General features: G+C 45.9%; 2 protein-coding genes across 4 annotated transcripts in view; both read left to right on the forward strand.

Annotated features, from left to right (window-relative positions):
• Positions 1–463, forward strand: part of onecut1 (one cut homeobox 1) — a 6,171-nt gene extending 5,708 nt beyond the window's left edge. Inside the window, 1 exon segment of the mRNA XM_056279006.1 lies at positions 1–463. This exon segment is cut by the window's left edge and continues 55 nt beyond it. Within this exon segment, the coding sequence (XP_056134981.1) occupies positions 1–235 (235 nt within the window). The 3' untranslated portion in view covers positions 236–463.
• A 9,263-nt stretch (positions 464–9,726) lies between these two features.
• atosa (atos homolog A) overlaps positions 9,727–19,036 on the forward strand; it is a 64,796-nt gene continuing 55,486 nt past the window's right edge. For all 3 annotated transcript variants that reach the window (XR_008810165.1, XR_008810166.1, XM_056278675.1), the window contains exon 1: positions 9,727–11,151. Coding sequence is in view for 1 of the 3 variants with exons in the window: in XM_056278675.1 (XP_056134650.1) it covers positions 11,121–11,151 (31 nt within the window). In the remaining 2 variants the exon portion in view is untranslated. The remainder of the gene's footprint in view (positions 11,152–19,036) is intronic.

Consider the following 19,036-nt stretch of genomic DNA (forward strand, 5'->3'; position numbering starts at 1 on the left):
GAAGCCTCGGCTGGTGTTTACGGACGTGCAGCGGCGGACACTTCACGCCATTTTCAAGGAGAACAAGCGTCCTTCCAAAGAGCTGCAGATCACCATCGCCCAGCAGCTAGGCCTGGAGCTGGCCACCGTCAGCAACTTCTTCATGAACGCGCGCCGCCGGAGCCTCGACAAGTGGCTGGACGACGGCTCCAGCCACCCGGCCAACTCTGGCCCCAACGCCTGCACCAAAGCCTGAAGACAAACTGACTGACTAGCTCATGGACTGACTCAACCTCGGTGGAAAAGCTTTAAAACTTAGAGAAACAAAGAGAATCTTAAGAGACTTTGAAGCAACGTTTTGCCCTTAAAACCTGTACAATACTGATATTTATAGTATCCAAAGATGAAAAACAAAACCAAAGACTTCTTTGACCTGCTTTAAATGTTTGTTCAAGCAACATATTTGTGTTTAACATACTGCAAAAAAAAAACTTCAGACTTAATCCCCATGTCACTGGTCTCACAGCTTTATAACCCCCACCCCCCCACCCCAATATCAACCTATCATTGGCTGTTTTTTTTAACTTTAATCTGATCGGTTGGTTTGATGACGGGTCCCTGAATGGAGTTTCAATCAGCCTATCAGCAGTGCGCTTCACAGCTGTCCATACCCTCCAAACAGCTGGAACGAGGAGCTCGCGTGGGATTGGCCAATCAACTTTAAGGAGAAATCCCGCCGGAGCAGCTGGAATGTTGTGCAACATTTTGGAACGGTGAACTTGTCTGTCTATCCGTCTGTTTGTCTGTATATCTGTCTGCCTTCCTAACGAGCATATCAGACAGACAGGAAATGCCCAAAGCAAACTGCTAATCTAGAAACCGACCCCCTTACCTAAGCCAAATACTAACCCTAACCCCACGCTGTAGTGCTTTCTTCCCACATGCTGAAAGGTTCGGTACCAGAAACCAACGTTTCCACGCGCCGCAGCCACTAATGCAGCGTTAAGCTAGGCTTTGACGTACCTGAGACTATCCGGTGACGTTATCTAACCAAAGATAAAGTATATTTTGTAGTGATAATCTTAAGAGTATTTTTGCCTCATAGGCTCCCTTACCCCTTAAGAGAGGCTGTTAGCTTGGCACCGATAGATGCAGAATGAAGGACCGATGCTAAGGCCCTGTAAAAAAAAATTTGCTCTCGGTCACGTTTTCTGCAAAATAACAAAAGAATATGAGAAAACTTTTCAAAGAAATTAATGTCATTATCATTTTGCCTTATGCCCCCTTTGCATAGAATTGAGGTTTCCGGTTACAACTGCCAACGATTCTGGAGATGTTAACGCGGATTTTGAGGATTTCGTAATCTATATCCTTGCTTTGCCTAAAAAAAATCTATTTGTAGTTAGCTTCTATACCTGCTAATGCTTACAGGTATATGGCTCCGTCATCCAGCCTTATGTTTCAAATAAGTAGCAGCTGTCAACCAATGACAAACCCTCTCAGTTAAGCTGAAAACATGAGACAGTGACTCTGCTGTTCCCTGCACGCAGTCCTTCCCTCTCCGCAAATCCAAAGAAGAGCTGGACACTGGGGCGGAGACAGGGCACCTAGCCTCTGCTGACACAGCACCACTCTATATGTACCTCTGTAAGTGTTGCTCAGTCATCGTTTGTGCAACTTCGTGCGCTGCTTACCCATTTGATTTTATCTCCCTGTCAACAAATTGAGATAGAGCGGGACGATAAGAAATAATCAAATCACCTCCATGCACTTACACAGCAATATCAGCACTTCATCTTACCAGGGAAGTATCCACGGGTCACCATCTCGCCCCACGCCCCCGGTCTCCGCGCCCTCCTGATGATCCCGGCAAGCTATGCATTTCAGCACCAGGAAGAAAGCACTACACGGGACTGGGCCCAGGGCACAGGAGAATCAGATGTTAGCTAGCCCCAGGCTCTCGCTCGCCCCCCCGGTCCCCTTACAGGCAGGGTTAGCAGCTTTATGCGCTGCAGAACGACGCTGCAGAGGGGCAAAGGAGGAAAGAGCTGCTGCTTCATGTTTTCATGAAAGAAAACCAAAAAAAAGTTGACAAGAAACAAAAAAAAAAAGAAAATGATAATAATAATGGCCTGCTGATGCTTAACAGTGTGAACCAAAGATGCTACCTCACTCAAAATTCCATATGTGATTTCTATCACCTTGATGATACCAAAGATTACCAAAGATTTCTCTCCGTGCACGGTCTCAACAAGTGGTCTCTTAGGGGGAGTGGAGTGCCTATCTCCTCTCCTTCGTCTACTTACTTTCCCCCTCTCCCCCCCCACCAAACCCCTTCTTTCCCCTCTTTACTTGTACTCCATCCATGCACCCCTGCTATGCTAGCCCTTTTTCTTTACCTGTGCTTTGAATATATCTCCGTAGAAAGACGTGCGTATATAGCTATATGCTGATATAGCCATAGATACATGCAGGCCATCTGGGTACCTACAGGGTACCTCCAATGTTCTTGCAATGCCCAATGTCCAAGTCCCTCTTTATGCCTGTTAGCATTACAAAGTTGTTAAATCCTTCACATTCTACGCCTCTGTTGACAGTGGGAACACGCAAAGTTCAAAGGCCGATATGGCCGCCATCATGGCAGACTAACGAAACCACAAAATTGATATAAAAATTTGGTTCACCCGTAATCTGAGGATAGACGGTTTCAGGAGGGGAGCAGCTTGCGCATCCAAGTTGTTTTCCTTTTTAAAGTGTATTTTCCATTCAGCCTCACACCCCCGGCGTGTTAGTATCTATAGACGGATCCTGCTGATTGAACAAATAGGTCCGACACCTTTACATGACAATAGGCAAGACGAGCTGACGTAGTCACGGGCGGAAACGACGATCCCACTGTAGGCAGACATGTTCCTGAAAGTAGAAGCAGACGTGTTGCAATCTTTCTAAAAAATAAAAAAAAAACTCCCAGGACGAGTGCCTTGCTTGAACCAAAGTGTTAAACCACTCTTGACCTCTCTCTCACCTTTGACTCTGTGAATACCTCAGCCTGTAGAAGGGCCACTAAACGAAGAAACAAGGACGAAGTCTTTCTCACACTGTGGTGCTTTCGCCAGCGCAACCATGCAATGAAAACATACCAAAGGAATTTCTGTTGTCCACTTCTGCAGATAAAAAACCAAAGGTCTTTATTTCTCCTCTGTCCTGACCTCACCCGAGCCCACCCCTCCTCCTGTCCCCCTGACCTCCCCTCTCTGTCTGCTGCGTGTAGGAGGGCCCAGCACCCTGGCCGTGCATGTCTTTACCAATGTTCCTGAATACCTCATAGTAACGACTCCTTTGGGTTCTGCATTAAGACGTCTATGTGTGAGCGAGGCAGAGCTCTACTAGTGTGGTAATTGTTATTGTTACTTCAAAAAAAAAAACAAACAAAAAAGGAAAAAAAAAGCTGTATTATGATCTATTTTGAAGGGTTGTTCTTTTGGCAGAATCGCTCTGTTTCTAGTCGCGGAGGACAAGTTTCAGGGGTTGTCGTGTGAAACTTGGCAGCATGTGGAGGGAGAAGTGTATTTTTTATCAGACGCCGGCTTGTTGCCAGCATTATAACGATGGTAGACTATTGTTTTTACAGGGTAAAACCAACTGCTGTGATAATGTGTTCATCTCTTTCCCCCACCCCTCCCCCGTACTTTTTTCTCTACTTCTGTGTTGTGATTTGCTTTTAATTTAATTGCATTTTTTTTGTTTTGTATTGGTTATCGGTTAACCGCCGCTTTTAATTTATGCATTTGTAGAAACTCTAGATTTGTATATAGTAGGTTTATGAAGAAAAAAAACAAACAAACAAACCACAAAAAAAAAGGACAGTCAGTTTTATGTTACAGCCTTATTTCCCATGCTTAGATATTACGGAGAAGTAGTTTGTATCCTTCTTCATCTAAATCTTAGCCGGCACTTCGATATGTGTTTGAAACACTGCCAGAAACCCAGACAGTTGATTTGCCAATGGAAACAAAGTTATATATACGTGTTACTTTGTTAAACATCTGGCAAAAAAAAGCAGTGTGTGTGTGTGTGTGTGTGTGTGTGCGTGCGTGCGTGTGTGCGTGTGTGTGTGTTTTTTTCTATTCTTTTGACTTTTTAAGAACTGTTATTTTATGGGTATTACTGCACATCCAAAGATTTTTAAAAACAAAACCAAAAAAAAAAAAAAAAAAAGAAGAAAAAAATTTAAAAAAGAAGAAGTGATGTATAATGTTTGAAAAAAGCACTGGCATTTGTGAGGTAGACTTGTTCGAGTTTTTGATTTGCCATTCGCACGGGTATAGAATGTAGACGGCGTAGGGGCTGTGTAGACGAGCTCACTCTACCATGTGGGGAACCTCCTGTTTAATGTACAATCTGAAGCATTTGAAACGAGGGCTGCAAGTCCCGCCTCACTTTGCTGTCTCATACACGGAGTGGGCTGGAGCGAAGGCTTTGGGCAGCCGGTCTGCCAGGGGGGCCGTGCCGCGGAGCTGGGTCTGTTTTTAATTCCCGCGGCACCGCCGCCTCGCTCCGTCCAGTATCTGTTGTTTTGGTACATACTCGTGTAATGACTATGAGCAAAGTCTAATAAAACTGCAAAGAACCTTACCAAGGAATCAGTGTGTGTGTGTGTGTGTGTGTGTGTGTGTGTGTGTGTGTGTGTGTGTGTGTGTGTGTGTGTGTGTGTGTGGATGATCATCTGGATGAAGCATTTCGTTTGACATCTCGGTGTGTAAGTGTGTATGTGAGTGCGTTTAGATCTCAAGCAGTGCTGAGGTGTGCACATGTACCTGGTTATGTGTGTGTGTGTGGTGTGTGTGTGTGTGTGTGTGGTGTGTTTAGTTGCATGTCAGTGTACTGTGTGTATTGTATGTCTATCCATAGGGCCTGTCTGTATTGCATATCTCCCATACAGTGTGTGCACATCCGTGGCGGATGGGTGCGTTTTGCAGCAGTTATTGTTGAACACATGTAGTGGGCAAGCGGCCCGACTGACAACACTGCTGTCTCTCTGTCTTGCTCTGCCAGCACGGTTTTGTGGTCATAGACTGAAGTTTCTTCCCGAAACATCCATGGCAGACCCCCATCAGTATTATGCCGTCATGTCACACAGCCACCGGGTGGGGAAGGGAAGGATGCGGTACTTACCAAAGAAAAGTCCATGGCTGGCATTGCTGGTTACTGAAGCTCGCTTTATTCTGAATGTTGTGTCATAACGGACGAGGAGGAGGAGGAGGAGGAGTGAATGGAATAGCACGGACCCCGAGTACCCTCATTTCCCTATTTTTTTAATCCTCTTAGTAAGGAGTTCCCATGTGATGGGTAGCTTGGCTACAAGTCTCGTAACAATACCGCGGCGCCAAAGACAATCATCTGGATCTATTCCGCTGGGGGGCTGAGTTTCTCACCCGGAGAGGGGGTGTCCTCCAGCCGTTCATATACAAGGATGCTCGGAGGGGTTTTGATAAATGAGCATATTTGTTATCATACGCGTTTAGGAGTAGCCCACGGTTGTAGTTCACCTTGCACTTGCATTTTAAAAATAAAATCACCTTGTTCTTGTCAGCCTTGTGTCCTCGTCAGCCTCAAGCTCTTTCTTTTGGCCTCCTTGTCAATTCACAACGCTTTCTCGGTTTCCAGTGTGCGTGCATGTGTGTGTGTATGTGTGCGTGCATGTGTGTGTGTGTGCATGCATGTGTGCGTGCATGCATGCATGCATGTGTGTGTGTGTGTGTGTGTGTGTGTGTGTGAATGCCTGGGTGCACATGTGCCAGAGAGACAATACTTGAGTGTCATCCTCACATGTGTAACTCTGTCTCACGAGTTGTCATCCTTGTTTCCAAGGCTTTGCTACTGCTCTCTCAGTGCCGTGCAATATCATCTGTTGTGATTGCTAAGCAAATGAATTTAAAAAAAAAAAGACAGAAAATTGAGAAGCAAGTGATGATGTCATCAAGCTTTTTTCAGTGTTCAAATGTTTCAGCATTTCTGTAGTCGAAAAAGAGTAGAAAATAAAATGTTGGTATTTCCAGCTCCTCAATTCTGACTCTTGTTATTATTCCTTTTTTGTGTATGATTTACCTTGCTTTTTCTAGCTCGGACCGGCAGACTGAAACAATGAGACATAAAAAACAAAAGTCTTACCCCAAGATTTCTGGGGTCTGATGGATACCCGTTACCTGCATAATGGACCATAATGGTCCTGTGGCAAACAACTATACTGGAGAAGGGGCTCCCTTGTTCTGTTATTCTAACAGAAATGTACTAACTTGCTAAGCCTGTGCTGATTATTCGCTTAGTATTAGTCAGCAGGCCCACTTGTTTAGCACCATGCATGTGTCAGGCAACTTGGGGTCCATTTTTATTTGAAGCAATTCAGAGGGGCGTGTGCATACCCTCTCAGGATTGGTGGCTGCAGCAGCAAGGGAATCCCTATGATGGTTGGGCTTTGCTCTAACAGTGCTGACTTATAAGATCACCATTGAACCGACACCAAATTAAGCAATAGACACTGGCCTGACTCTGTTATCATTTGGCTATTATTTTCAAGTTGCATTGGCAGAACTAATTTGGTACTGCGTTTTATACTCAGCAGTCATGAAAGGTAGTCCATGTTGTCTCTATTTCTGTTCTTTCTGCTTCCTGATCGGCCTTTTTTTCATACTCTGGGTGTCCTGGGCAAACAAATCCATCCATCCATTGGCCAAACTGCTCATCCTGCTCTCAGGGTTACGGGGATGCTGGAGCCTATACCAGCAGTCATTGGACGGCAGGCGGGGAGACACCTTGGACAGGCCGCCAGGCTTCACAGGGCCCACACACACACACACACACGCACACACGCACACTAACACACACATACCTAGGGACAATTTAGTATGGCCAATTCACCTGACTTACAGGTCTTTGGACTGTGGGAGGAAACCGGAGCCCCCGAGGAAACCAACGTAGACACGGGGAGAACATGCAGAGGACAACAGAGGGCAACCCAGGATGACCCACCAAGGTTGGACTACCCTGGGGCTCGAACCCAGGACCTTCTTGCTGTGAGGCGACCGCGTTAACCACTGCACCATCGTGCCGCCTGGGCAAACAAAACCATTTCAAATTTTGAAGTAAATTCCAGTATGATTCCAGTATGACTGATGAATTCCAGTATGACTGATGAGCCAAAACATTATGAACCCCTCGCAGATGAACTGGATAACGCTGATCATCTCCAAACAAGGGCACACGTCAAGGTCTGCGTAGATTAGTTAGAGGGTAAGCAAACAAATTTAACCCCTTCTCATATTTTAATACACCATCAGCTGAGTGGGGATAAACAGAATCAGTCCTTGATTTTGTTTGAAGCCAAGATGTGTGTGTGTGTGTGTGTGTGTGTGTGTGTGTGTGTGATTGCTTGTTTCTTAAGATTGACTGTTATCTATGGGCAAATCTGTTTCTCACTGCTTAAAAACATTCACACAAGTTTACTGAGTCCATGGCAGTGATGTCCCTATGCCACCACGGTTACTTGACACAATAGCTTCTCTGTTGGTCAGTACACGTCAGCCCCCCACGACAAGCGAAGCAGTCACTGAGACAGCTCAAGACGTCTATAAGGATAGACGAAATATTGCATGGAAAGGGGGAAATGATGCTTATTCGAGAACACAAGTGGAATGGGCTTGACAGGTAGAAAGGGACCTGAATCTGCTGGTGACAGGCAGGTAATGTATTCAATAAGATTAACAGGTAGATTTTTAAAAACGGTGAGAGGGGGATGCTGAATTTGCCTCTTCTAAACATTGGATGGTGTCTGCCCAACCACAGGGATTAGCATGACGCAAAACTTTGTCCACGTGACTTTATCTGTTTCTTTGCCTGTTTTGCCAAACAGCTAATGTGTAGGTAACCAAAGTAGCAGGCATTGTGTAACGGGGGCAGTCCTATGCTGTTCTCTGCTGGTCAGCCTGCTGCACGCCCGTCACTTCCATCATCAGCTCTGCGTTGTGTTCTATTTTCGGTGGGGTCCCAGGTGTTATGGGGGGCCCTCAGTCTCTCATCATCATCATCATAATCAAGGAAGGAGGGGGGACACACAGGACTCTATTTGGCTCACCTTGCCATTTATTTTGGTTTCAAACCCTTCGACAACCGTCCAGTCCTCCAGCGGGAGCGGTGTTTCTTACGGACGTGGGGGTCGAAGTTCAACCACTGCCCGGACTCCACTCGTGTGCGTTAGAAGTAGAAACCGTCCACGGGACTCCGATGTAAGAAAGGATAAACAAGTATTTTATCCCACAGCTTGCAGTATCTTCTTACAGGGATACTCAAGGTTACGTTCTCCTCAACCCGCAAAACTGTCCCACGGTCAGAAACACGCGTGGCTCGGCTCGATTGCTGCTTGAGACTCCTCCCACAAAACAAAAATGGCCTCTCCCGCGTTCCGCCTTCCGTGTACCCATAAGACCTCTCTCTTAAAACGACAGTACACGTATATGACGGTCGTTGTAAAACACATAAAAGTAAATAATGACATAAAATAAAATGTAGTAAACACAAATAACAGCACACAGACAGGATTTGGTGATATTTCATACTCAAACAAAATAAAATAAAAACATTAATTTTAACCTGGTTACAATTGCGTTGCAGTCCTTTATCCTAAAACAGTGACTTTTTCTGTCGCACCTTCTGCATAACTCCTTTCAAGTTCGTTTGCACTGATTGATCAGAAAATAAAATGGTTATCGGAGTTATAATATGTGTTGAATTTCAATATATACTTCTCAGCAGTAATAAAAAAATGTTACATCTGTTTTTTACAGCAACTTCCACGTGATTGTTCACATTACTTGCTTCCCGCCACTAGATGGCGGTGTGGCACTGATTTTCTAAAATCCTACATACGCAGCAACTTAGTCGACCGACGCTGCTCTGGAGAACACGTTAGTCGACATGTTGCTCTAGAGAACATGTTGGGACACACGTGAATCGGAAAACTGTTGTCTAGGATGCTGCAGAAGTTGATGTTTTGCCTGGTGGAGAGAGAAATGTTTTCCTAGACGTGTGTAAACTCTGACGTTAAATGGAGAGTTTGGGCTGCCAATACCTCACATGTACGCTATACAATTTACTGTATTAAACGGCAATTCGTAAGAAAATGCTTTTCACCAAGTTAACTCCGATCTAGACTTAAACCTTCTGGGTTACTTTTATTACTGTGCCCCCAAAAGGACATGTTTAAAAAAACCGTCAAAGTGCCAAAAACAAAAAACGGTCTGGTTCTGGGGCAGCTGTTTTTCAATTATGACCTCAGTCTCCAAAAATACCGACGCGAGCATTTGTTTCTTGAGAGACATTTTTTCTCTTTTTTTTTCGATTAACCAAGACAATGAACCACTTTCAAAGCAAGCGGTCACAGTTGGGACTTGAGAGGCAATCCTTTCTTTCTGGAAGGTGCCTCCTTAAAAGCGACCACCCAAACGGGGCGCGAAAAGCGATCCTGAGAACAAAACAGAGAACACACGCTGACTCCAGCGGCCGCTGTCGGGTGGATGTTTGTATCACCGTGGTGGATTGTGGCCTTTGCCTTTGTCCCTTTCGTGCGCGCCGCCGCCGGCCAGAACACAATGTTCACCAAAATCTTCACGTGTCTACGTGAACGCGCGTTGGAGCCCCGCTGTCCAATCAGCGCTCAGAGCACATCACCCTACCTCCCCCGTCTCTCCGGGCGCTTTGCCGCAGGACGTCCATGAGCCATGCAGATAACGATTGCTTTAGTACTTTAGGTTGGCGTTGGTTTCATCATTCATCATTTCTACAGACGCGACACGAGTGTTGGCCAAACGTTTCCGGGGGGCCGCTTCTAACTCGGCGGTTGTCATGGCAGCAGGTTCTTCCGAGGCTGGAGGAGAGGGAAGTGACGAGCGGGGCTGTTGTTGGGACACGTGACTGAAGCTGCGCTGATCTGTTTTGACAAGCAGCAGGGAAGTGAGGAGAGAAGCCAGACTGCAAGCATCAAGGAAGAGAGAGAGAGAGAGAGAGAGGGAGAGAGGGGGAGAGGGCTCGCCGTGTTCGTCTTTAGTCTGCATTAAAAAAAAAAAGCCGTTAGAAAAGGGGTCCGTTCATTACATCGGACAGCTAACGTCACAGTTTGCATTAGGCGAAAGTGGCGCTGCCGAGAGTGAAGGCTAGCCGAACAAGCGCTATCGTCCCCGAGAGGAGTCGGCGCGTTTGTTTGCATGAAAGTTTCTGATGGGAGATTACAAAGGAGCTCCAATGCAGACGGCAAGTCGGAGCAGATAGAGATGGGCCGAGCGCAGCCGTTTGACGAAAAGTAGACCGTGTCAGTTTAACACAGTCAGTCGCTATTTCGACCGAATGACGATTGGCTGAAACACGGTCACTGAAGTAAAAGGGAAAAGAAAGAGTCATCGTGACTGCGGACGTGTTTTGTTGATCCGTGGCTACCTGCGTTGGTGGGGGGGGGGGGCGGGGGTATTGGGAAAGCTCGTAGTTATCTGATGCTTAACCAGTACAGTAACATGGCTCGGTTATGTGGCTGGGTTGGCTAACCAGTTAATACGAAGGTCTTTAGTGAGGCAAGGCTCGTTGTCACTGGCGTTACAGCTCGGGCACACTGGCTCAGGGGGAGATGCTTCGTGACGGAACTATGGTCCGGGCGGTGGAATTTGAGACGGCTTGTAAAGGCAGCCAACTTGTTAGCTAGATCAGTAGTGGTCAACCTGATTACTCGGTGCCGAGCTGATTAACAGGCTCGTTGCCGAACACCAAAAACTGTACCGCGTTTAGCTGTCAGCCGTCTGTATATCACCCGGTCGAACCAATAGTGCGACTGGATGGACGCGTACAGTAGTATGCTAACAAAGCAATGCTTTGTCGTTGGGTAAGGGGCAAAATTGGCAGCAACATAAAGGCTCCACGGCTGACATTGTTGCTTGTTAATACAGTTAGTCAGTGAAATCCTTACGGGGGGAGGGAGGGGGTGGCTGTTGTTTTTTGGTCCATACACCGTGTTGTATTGCCGTCAGGACCGCCAAGAGAGAGAAACCTGTAAAGCAAGACCGTAACGAGCTCGGGAGACACAAGACCCCGAGGGCAGCCCGATGACACTGGACAACATGAAACCCGAGCGAGGTATGTGGTTTGAACATGCATCCCCCATCAGAACGAACTCGGCCATGGCCGGCTGCCCGTGTGAGCTCGGTGGTCGGTAATCACGCAGGCTTGGCGTCTGAAGTGCTGGTCCAAGCCGGGTTCCCCCGCGCTGGTCGACTGTACCCCTTCCCAATTAAGGACTCGCGCCGGGGGCATTCACAGAACAGCTGGCTAACTTGTTGGCCAGTTATGGGAACGACAAAAGCCTGACCTGGGGAAATTAGGACAACAAGCTAGCAGCAGCACCAGCAGCAACAACAATAAATAAATAAAGAAAATAAAGACAATCTGCCGCTCCAGTTTAAACGCTGTCATGTATACCAAATGTTGTTTATGTGAACGTATGACGCGGCGACACCTGTTATCAGCCTCGCTCTAATGCGGCTCCTGTGCGGGAGCTCTTACGTTGCTTGCATCTTTGCACGACATTGGTGCGTCAAGTTTTTGACATCCACCCTGTTGTGGAAATAAGGCTCCTAACCATAAGCTGTACGTGTTGGTCGTCTTCTGCAAAACGTGCGACATAGCCAGAGATGAAACCCTCGTTTATTTGTTTCGATGTCAGTATGCTATTATGGTATTATAGTAACAACAATTTGTCAAAGGCAACTTGGCATAAACGTCTCTGCCTTGTCACCATTGCCACTAGATATTGTATGAGCGCCTAAATTAATCACTTGATGATCGATTCTGTGTGACTGTTGGTGAGCCAGAGTTGTTGGTGATTTGATTTGGTGTCAACAACACAATAGCGCCATACATGGAAGGAGTGAAGGGCTCCTGTGCCCTGGTTGTGATGAGATTAACTGCAGTCAATCAGGGACAGTCTGGTTGTTTGCATAGGTTATGAAACTGCAGAAGGCAGCTGACTGGCCTGAGTTGGTCCTGCTTCTCACCACATTGTTCTGGTAACAGGACTCCTCAACGCAGAGTGTAAACATGTCCCCTATATGGTTTGGGATTTTTAACCCTTGCCTTGCCTGCAAGGTCCCAACCTTTATATAGAAGCAGTAGCCCAGACATCTAGGCATTGTGACAGGCTCAGGCGAAGAGCACCCAGACAAGCACTGTACTCTGTAATTATAGCCTGGTAACCACATGCAAGCTGCTGGGTCAGCTGTGAACAGCCCCACCAACGCCGTTGCTGCTGTTGTGTGTTGTAATCGTAGGACAGTGGCTCTCAAAATAGGATCTGAGAGCCCCCTCGGCAGGGCTTGACATCCTTTTTTGGGAGTCATTGTAATTTTTGCAATGACACTTTCTAAAGATGTTTCTAATTTACAAAAATGTCATATTTAAAATTTGTGATGACTGGAATATTCAAGTGAATTGTGTGAAGGGGCAACTTAAATTCCTCCTTTCAGCATCCACATAAACTGTTCTATGACTGCATGGCTGCTCGGCACATGCCAAAAGATTGGGAAGTGGCTGGCTAAGGCAGATTAGTGTTAAATCTATTCTCCACCCTGCATAGATTCTCATCACGTCAGGTCGACCCACTCACTGTCGTGTTCTAATTATGAAAGCTTATGGCAGTAGAAGCTGCTCCACAGCCGCAGTTCCTATATGAGGAGCTGACGCCATGGTGCTATTGTTATTTGGAACATACTGTGCTGTTCCTGCGGTGGAGATGGCAGATTGCTTTTAGCCCAGACACCTACCTTCTCTCTCCTCTCCTCTCTCCTTCCCTCTCTCTGCTCAGACAAAGGGGCTGCAGTGGGCAGCCAACGCATTAGGCAAGTAGATCACAGAGCAGCCAGTTTTTACTGCTCTGATGCTGGACTAGAGTCCTTGAAAAGCCTTATCGTGGGGCAAGTCCAGGCATGCATCGCATCTTCCTCCTATCACTCGCTTGACAAACTTCGAAGGACATGACCTCTTGGCATGTGTGAGAAGTCAAGCCAACCAAAAAGCATCAAGGTGCCAAGTTGAAATGCTGATTGGATTAGGCTGCAGCCCCATTGTATGACCACTACCTCCGGTGCCTTCAGTGAAACCACACAGCTGAGTTGTGGGAACTAGCTTTTTAAAGAATTTGACCTTTGACAAGCAGGATGAGTGTAGATTTCTAGTCAGCAGAAGTTGCTTCTTTCTATTCATCTTGTGCAGACCTTGGGTTCTATGCAGCCTCATTTTGTGATGTTTTTAAGTACATGCCTTTAAGAGACAGAGTACAGTAAGTGTTTTGTTTTGCTGAGGAGTCTAACTAGAGTCGTCTGACTCCTGTCTTCCTGCAAGGTGAACTACACGTGTGTGTGCGTGTGCGAAGTGAGAGTGTGTGCAGCAAATTGCAATTGTCCTAATGAGCCCTGTGCCCTGGAAAAACATGCCTACCAAAAATTTTTACAGGTCCCATTACGAAGGGCTGTGGAGAACCCAGCACTCATTTCAACAAATTGTGGAAAATATTGCTTTTCAAATCTGGATTCAAGGAGTTTCAGGTGAAAAAAACAAAAAACAACCTATGGCCAATTTTAAACAGGCAGTCAGTTGTCTGTGTGGGGTGGGGTGGGGGGGCTAAAATCAGATTTTTTTTTAAGACCGGTCTTTCTTCCTTTTGGCTCTGGCCTTCTATTAAAAAAAGTCAAGTCAAGTGTTTAACAAACACAAAAAGGCCATGCATCACAGGATGGCGTGTAGCTAAGAAGACATACGAAGAGAAGACCGCAAAGACCCAAGCACTAGCTGCCTCTTTCTACATGCTACCCCCACCTCCTCTCTCTCTCTCTCTCTCTCTCTCTCTCTCTGTCTCTCTCTCAAACGCTCTCTTTCTTTCTCACTTTCTCTGTCTCTCTCTCTCACCCGCACACAGTAACAAACAAAACAATACACACAGTGATGATCTCAGAGCTAGTCATGTTTGGGAGTGGAGGAGAGAAGCAGAATCAGCTGGCAGGCGTCTCCGTCATGCACCCTGCCTTCTGTTATGTTATGTGCTGTGTTTACTTGGAGGTGCTTCCTGCTGAGAGCCTTTGGTGGGCTGAAGGGGAAGTCCACTGCTCCCACCCTATCTCCTCTTACTCCCCATGCTCGCCCCGACTACAGTGCTCAACTGCCCTCAAACATCCCTTAACAAACGCCGGCGGCTGAAAGAATAAACTTCCACTGATGCTAAGACCGAATAGTACAGACAGACATGCTCTGTGGTCCCGGGCAGCACCTGTCCCAATCCTGTGTCCTCTACACTTGCTCTATGAGCGCAGCGGTGATTTACCTCGTGGCAGCAGCAGGCAACAACAGGTGCTTTGTTCTTTGTTCTCGGCTCGAACGTCACAACCCGTCTGACTTTCTTTCTTTCTTTTTTTTTTCTTCCTTTTTTTTTGTTGTCCGTTTTCCTTACATGGGTGCACTCTTGTGAACACGCTGGAGTCGCGCGTTGCACCCAATGCAGCTTTCAATTGCCTTTTTGTCCATTTTTTAACGGTCAGTCCACATTGTCCCTTTTGAATCAAGGGGGACAAATATTCCAACCTTTTGGGACTAAAAACCCATTCAGAGCCTCATTTTTTACCCTTACAGCAGCAGCTGGCTGACAAAACCGTGCCATGGAAAGGTACACTGTGTACCTGCACTGTGTAGCAAAGGTACAGCTTCAAAAGAAACCTCATTTGAGTTGTAAATTTGAAGGAGGGTCGCTGTGAGCCAAGGAAAATGTGAGAAAAACCGATAATTGACTGCCTTTTGTTATGGGAAGTTGAGAGCTGGAAAGGAGATCGTTGAGAAATGCTAATGCTGTTGAGGAGTAGCAGGTTTGCCATTCTCAAAGACCTTTTAATTTGCACGCTGGTCTCTTCGCCCTGGGAGGGATCAGCCATCGTCAAATGCTATTGTGACTGATTCGACTGTAAGTAGCCTAGCCTTGCCTCCACATGTGATTGGGCTTCCAGTCCTCCCAGTCCGTTAATGCTCTTATGTAACGCTGGAGTGTCTTATCCACCACCCTGACACTGACTTTCTCCGAGTAGACTCACACACACACACACTACTGTATATAGTGTAATAGATGTAGTTATGCATAGGCTGAATGTTTGTGTCAAGGTGGAGATATCGCTACCACATGCAGCTAGTAGACGCATAAAGACGTAACAGTACCGCTAACTCATAGCAGGGATACGCCACCTTTTCAAGGTTTAGTAGGACACGCATACACACAAAGGACAAAGTGTACACATTTAGGACAGCTGTGTACTATTAAAGCCCAGTATTAACAGGCGTATATGCAAATGTATTAATACACACAGGCGCACACGCACAGTCAGTAGCTCATCCAGACTTTGCTTGGGGCCAGCTGATCCTCAGAGCTGCAGCACGTGGCGTGTGTGTACTGCCAGAGTGCCAATGAGCCAGTGACATCATTGCCTTTGTGTGCGTCACATCCTTTTGCCCCTGTGGCTCTTTGTAGCCAACCAGCAGCCAGCTCCACAGGACCAGGAAGAACCATCTGGACCTGTTGGCTTTCTGCTGGTAGGAGAGGATGTGGGACGTCCAGCAGCACTCCTGTCACTCTCCAATTCTGTCTCTGCCTTTTCCTCTCTCTTTCCTTCTCTCCCTCTCTTTCTGTTTTTTCTTTCTTTTTTTGCTCTAACTTTGTCTATGTTGCTGTCTTTCCTTGTTTCCATCTTCCTCGGGTGCTGCCTGTCTTTCTGTGTCTCTGATCTTGCCTGTCTGTCTTGCTCTGGCTTCTTCGTTCTCTCGCTCTCTCTCTCTCTCTGCCCTATATTATAATGCACGTGGGATAGGAGAAGGAGCTGCCTTGGAATAAATTGTGCGAAATGCTATTCCACTAAATTGAGTGCCTACTTCCTCCAATCCTTGAATTTCTCCATGACATAACTGGATCTTTGTTGAGCTGAGAAAGCTCCAGGATAAGCACGGCTTGCTCAGAAACCACATAATTCAGGGAAACACGACCACACCTTGCGGAACTGTTTCAATCTTGCCTCTTACCATTAATCATTTACGTCTGATATTTTTGTGCTAGGTAAGCCAGTATGGCCACTGCTTCTCTCACCTGTGGTTTAATACAAACGTGAGAAATTTCGAGGTTTCGCTATTCCATTTGGCTCCTTAAGACCATTGAAGTCTTTTAAAATTAAAAGGCTTTAAACGAAATTAAAGGCTGTTTTATTCATCTCTTTGCAATCTGATCGAGACAGGAAGAGAGTCTACTCCCTTTCATCCACTCCTCTCCTCCTTGCCTCCTCTGTGTTCTCCTTGCCTCTCCTCTTCCTCTTCTCTGCTTTGGTGTGGTTACAGGATTTACAAGCGCTCATGAGTCACATCGTGTGTACTTCTGCTACAGCAACACTTCAGCACTCGCACTTCCACCGCTGCAATCTGCCGACGCTATCTAGGAAGAAAATATAGGCTACACAGAAAACAATCGGAAATTGTCAGGTAGACCCAGTAGCCAAACGGAAAACTAGAAAAGACAGTTGAATATTTAGGGCCCTATGATGGATGGAATCATGGGATGGAGACATAAGAACAGATTTCAGATATCAAGTAATTTGTGCTTTGAACATCCGTCGCTTTCCATCTCCGAAAACATGTCGCGCTTCTGTGTTTACGAGCATGAGAGTTTGTGCATCACGGTGTGCATGTCAATGCATGTGGGTTTGTTTGTTTGAGTGGAACTGAGAAAAGTATCTCGACATGACCAGCAACACATAAAAAATAAAAAAACAGCCAATTTGCTTTTGTTTTTATTTATTTATTTATTCATACAGTTAAAATGTGGTTACACTACAACTGATATTCATGGGTCATTTATTCGAGGGCATCCCTGCTATCATTGGGATGATTTGTACCGACCATCACTGAAGTTGGGGTGCCTAAAACGAGGCTCTGTCTCACGATCAAACACTGATTGACATAAAAACTCAAAAAAATGTCTAAAAAAAAAATCCAAGATGTCAGGTTTTTCATCCACAAGCTTTAGTCAAATCATGCCACACAAATGCTTGAAGGAAACACTGGGTTTGACTTCGACTGTGGACAACCCATTCGAAGCAATGACTTTTCTTCAAGTATTTTTTCTGCCACTAGCATTTGGCAACCAAAGCGCTAAAGCCATACTGAACCCCCGGCCCTGTCAGTGTCGCTCGCACTTGACAGCATGTCCTCGCCATTCAAAATGATCATGAAAGCCGGTGATTCAAAGAGACATTGCCGTAGGATGTAATTATAAACTTGGATAGCAGACTTGTTAACTAACGCTTATATGTCTTCCCAATCCCCAGGACCTGTGTTAAATCCTGCAAGATGTTTAGGCACATGTAGAGACTGGAAGGCCAGTTAGCTCTCCATAGAGGCCTTGAGCTGGTTCAGGGATAGTTTGAAGTGGCTGCTACCGGATATCTAATATCTATGGCTGAAAATAGTGTTATATATAAACCAGGGCTTTGATCTAGTTAAAACACACACATGCACAAGTTATACATTACACATATCTCAGCTGACTGCGTGTTCCCCTGGCAAACTTGCAAGTATTGTGTTATATGGTATGGGGGGGGGCAACAAAAAACTCCGGGGTAGACTAGGGGCAAGGGGGAAGAAGGCCGGATTAGCCAGGCCAACATAGGAGACCTACCCAGTGTCACTGGTTAAAGAAAGAAAGTTGAGTCAGGTCATCTGGACACGTTTATTGACAGATACGTTTCATCACTCATCAGAGTGACCTCTTTGGTCTAAACTGACTGCAGGTATCCCCACCCTTATCAACAAATAGTGGCATAACGATCAAAAATGATTGGTTTTATGTGCAAATTGCCGTGACCATTAACTAGAGTTTCAATGGCAATTCACTTAGATGGCCTCTTTGACTCCCCTTCAAACCAGTGTTCCTCCCTATCACTATATGTGATGAGGGAACGACCATCCTTGAACCGGGGGGGGGGGGCTAAGAGTACATCTGTCGCCACTTTACAATGCTGTGATTGCAAACATTCCCCAATCCTCTGTGAATAGTACACATGGCCATTGAAACTCTAGTTAATGCTCACAGGAATTTGCATATGGAACTGATCGTTGGTTTCCGTCGTTATGTCACTGTATTGTTTATAAGGGTGGGGACACCTGCAGTCGGCTGAGACTGAAGAGGTCACCTAGATGAGTGATGGAACGTTTCTCTCAATAAACGTTGTGTCCAGATGAACTGATTCAACTTTCTTTCTTTGATTTTCTTACCTGGATTATTCAGCATGCATAATGGTTAGTGGTTAGTTTTTACCTTGCAGCACATGAGCAACACATTGTGTGTTGCATGACATTAACCTTTGTTATTTTTGGGCAAGTGCACTGTTTGTCCATTTTAACACACACACACACTTTTTTGAGAGGCATCAAGTGCATTGTTTATTAACAACAGCAAAGTGTGAGACTTTACCCAAGACCAATCCAACCTATCATCTTTCGTGACCTCTTTCCTCCTTTCATTTCACCACTGTCTCATCTCGTCTCTCTAGACCACTGTCTGGCCCAGATATTGAGCGAGAAGATAACCCCTTTATCTCCCTCGCAGTGTTGCTTCATCAACACACCAAGCCAGCTGACATAGTTGGACCAAATCCTGCTGAAATTATTGCCTCAGTATTTAAGTTTATCCTTCAGCGTTTTTTGTTTTCTTTTTTACATTTAAGCCGAGTTTACAGTTTTTCTCTGTCCCCCTAACTTGACTGGATTGCAGTAATTATTTTTTCAACATAGCAGTAAGCGGTTAACAAACATTGCAATTGCTGGGCTGTGACAGATCAGCGGCCTAGTTAGATTTTTACCAGGAAAGGTTATTTTAGCTTTGTCGAGACCATGACCTTCCCTGCCACCCACACAACCAGTTGACTCTGGTCACCAACCACCTCAAGCT

This window comes from Lampris incognitus, chromosome 4, assembly GCF_029633865.1.
Source record: "Lampris incognitus isolate fLamInc1 chromosome 4, fLamInc1.hap2, whole genome shotgun sequence".
Taxonomy (NCBI): Eukaryota; Metazoa; Chordata; class Actinopteri; order Lampriformes; family Lampridae; genus Lampris; species Lampris incognitus.